Source organism: Chaetura pelagica, unplaced genomic scaffold, assembly GCF_000747805.2.
Source record: "Chaetura pelagica isolate M959 unplaced genomic scaffold, ChaPel_1.0 scaffold516, whole genome shotgun sequence".
Lineage (NCBI taxonomy): Eukaryota > Metazoa > Chordata > Aves > Apodiformes > Apodidae > Chaetura > Chaetura pelagica.
This window is the reverse complement of record NW_009953654.1, coordinates 181920-183704: the sequence shown is the minus strand read 5'-3', so window position 1 is coordinate 183704 and position 1785 is coordinate 181920. Positions and strand designations below refer to the sequence as shown.

Below are 1785 nucleotides of genomic sequence, written 5' to 3'. Positions count from 1 at the left end.
CAGAGCGGAAGGGCCGCAGAGCAGCTGCGGGGCCGCGGGAATGAGCTGGAGGCCGAGCTGGCCGAGCAGCAGCACCTGAAGCGGCGGGCGCAGGACGAGAGCGAGTTCCTGCGCGCGGAGCTGGAGGAGCTGAAGAAGCAGCGGGAGGACACGGAGAAGGCGCAGAGGAGCCTGACGGAGATCGAAAGTGAGGGGTTGGGGGGGAAGAGCCGGTACCTGGTGTGGGGAATCAGGAGGGGGGAGCCCCAGGGTGTGGGGGTCCCAGGTGCTCACCTCGGTGTCCCGGCGTGCACGGCAGGGCGGGCACAGGCCAACGAGCAGCGCTACAGCAAGCTGAAGGAGAAGTACAGCGAGCTGGTGCAGAACCACGCCGACCTGCTGCGGAAGGTGGGCTCCCCGGACCCCCCCAGTGTCCCCTGCCCAGCCGTGTCCCCCCGACAGCAGGGGACACTGAGCTCCCTCTCTGCCAACTCCAGAATGCAGAGGTGACCAAGCAGGTGACAGTGGCCAGGCAGGCCCAGGGGGATGTGGAGCGGGAGAAGAAGGAGCTGGAGGACTCCTTCCAGCGGGTGAGCGAGCAGGCGCAGAGGAAGGTGCGTAGGGAAGGGGGGCACGCCAGGGGTGGGCAGTGGGCTTCCCCATGGGGCACTGGGGCCAGCAACCTCTCTTCTTGCCCACAGTCTCAGGAGCAGGCAGAGGTGCTGGACACACTGAAGCAGGAGCTGGCAGCCAGCAGACAGGAGCTGCAGGTCCTCCAGGGCACCCTGGAGTCCCGCACACAGGTGAGAGAGCTCCTGGGTGGCCCCACCAATCCCACCACCAGCCCAGGTGCAGGGGAGGTCTGCCAGCTGTCAAGGTGCTTGGGCGAGGTGTTACCCATGCAGGAGGCATTACCAACCATTGGCCTGTTAACCAACTCCCTGCCTTCTCCCTCTCCACATCTAGATGGGTTTAAAGGTCACACCATGGGGTTTAACCCTTCTAGGTGCAATGGTTTGTGGAGCAATAGCCTCCAGCAGCAGGGTCATCGGACACAATCCTTACAGGAGCAGGGACAGGCAGGCTCTCCCCACTGTAGAACGTGGACAGGGAGCATGCCAACACCTCGCCAGCCTTTGCAGGGCTTGCTGCCCTGCCAGAAGGTACTTCATGCCTGCAAAGCTGTGGTGAGACAGCAGGGCTTTCCAGGCTCATGGGAAACAGCAGAAGCTGGTAGGAAATGGAGCTGATTGTAGCTGGGGTGAGCAGGAAGGGGATGGGGCAGAGCAGGGGTCAGCAGCCAGTACCCTTCATCTGCTCCTCCGTCAGGGTAAAAAGTCATGATAAAAGTGAATTTCTACTGACAAAAGTGGAAGTGCTCCCCAGGGAGCCTCGGCCAGCTGCAGGCGAGGCCATGGGTGCTGCAGGGGTGCTGCCAGACAGTAGGTGATGCACAGCTGTGACCTGCATGGGCTCCAATGTGCCCAGCAGGGACAGTCACGGTGGCCCAGGGCTGACCATGAACACATCCCCAAACTGGAGGTTTCGCCCTCGACACAGCCCCAGCTGTTGTTTCATGCCCACCCAGGTGGGAGTGGAGCAGAGCACCCGGATCACCAGCCTGGAGCAGGAGAGGGATGACCTGAGCCGGGCAGTGGATCGGCACAGGGAGGAGATGACAGCTCTGCGGGCTGAGCTGCAGCAACTGCAAGACACGCTTGGCCACCAGCAGGAGAGCAGCAGGAAGGAGCTGGAGACACTGCAAACCCAGCTGAGAGACAAGGTGCCCCTGGCAGGGGCCGAGCT

At 63.0% G+C, this 1785-nt stretch overlaps 1 protein-coding gene across 1 annotated transcript in view; it reads left to right on the top strand.

Moving 5' to 3' along the window:
- Window positions 1-1785, top strand: part of HIP1 (huntingtin interacting protein 1) — a 44338-nt gene that overhangs the window by 38754 nt on the left and 3799 nt on the right. Inside the window, exons 14-17 of the mRNA XM_010000211.1 lie at window positions 4-187; window positions 299-387; window positions 477-782; window positions 1568-1762. Of these exons, the coding sequence (XP_009998513.1) occupies window positions 4-187; window positions 299-387; window positions 477-782; window positions 1568-1762 (774 nt within the window). The remainder of the gene's footprint in view (window positions 1-3; window positions 188-298; window positions 388-476; window positions 783-1567; window positions 1763-1785) is intronic.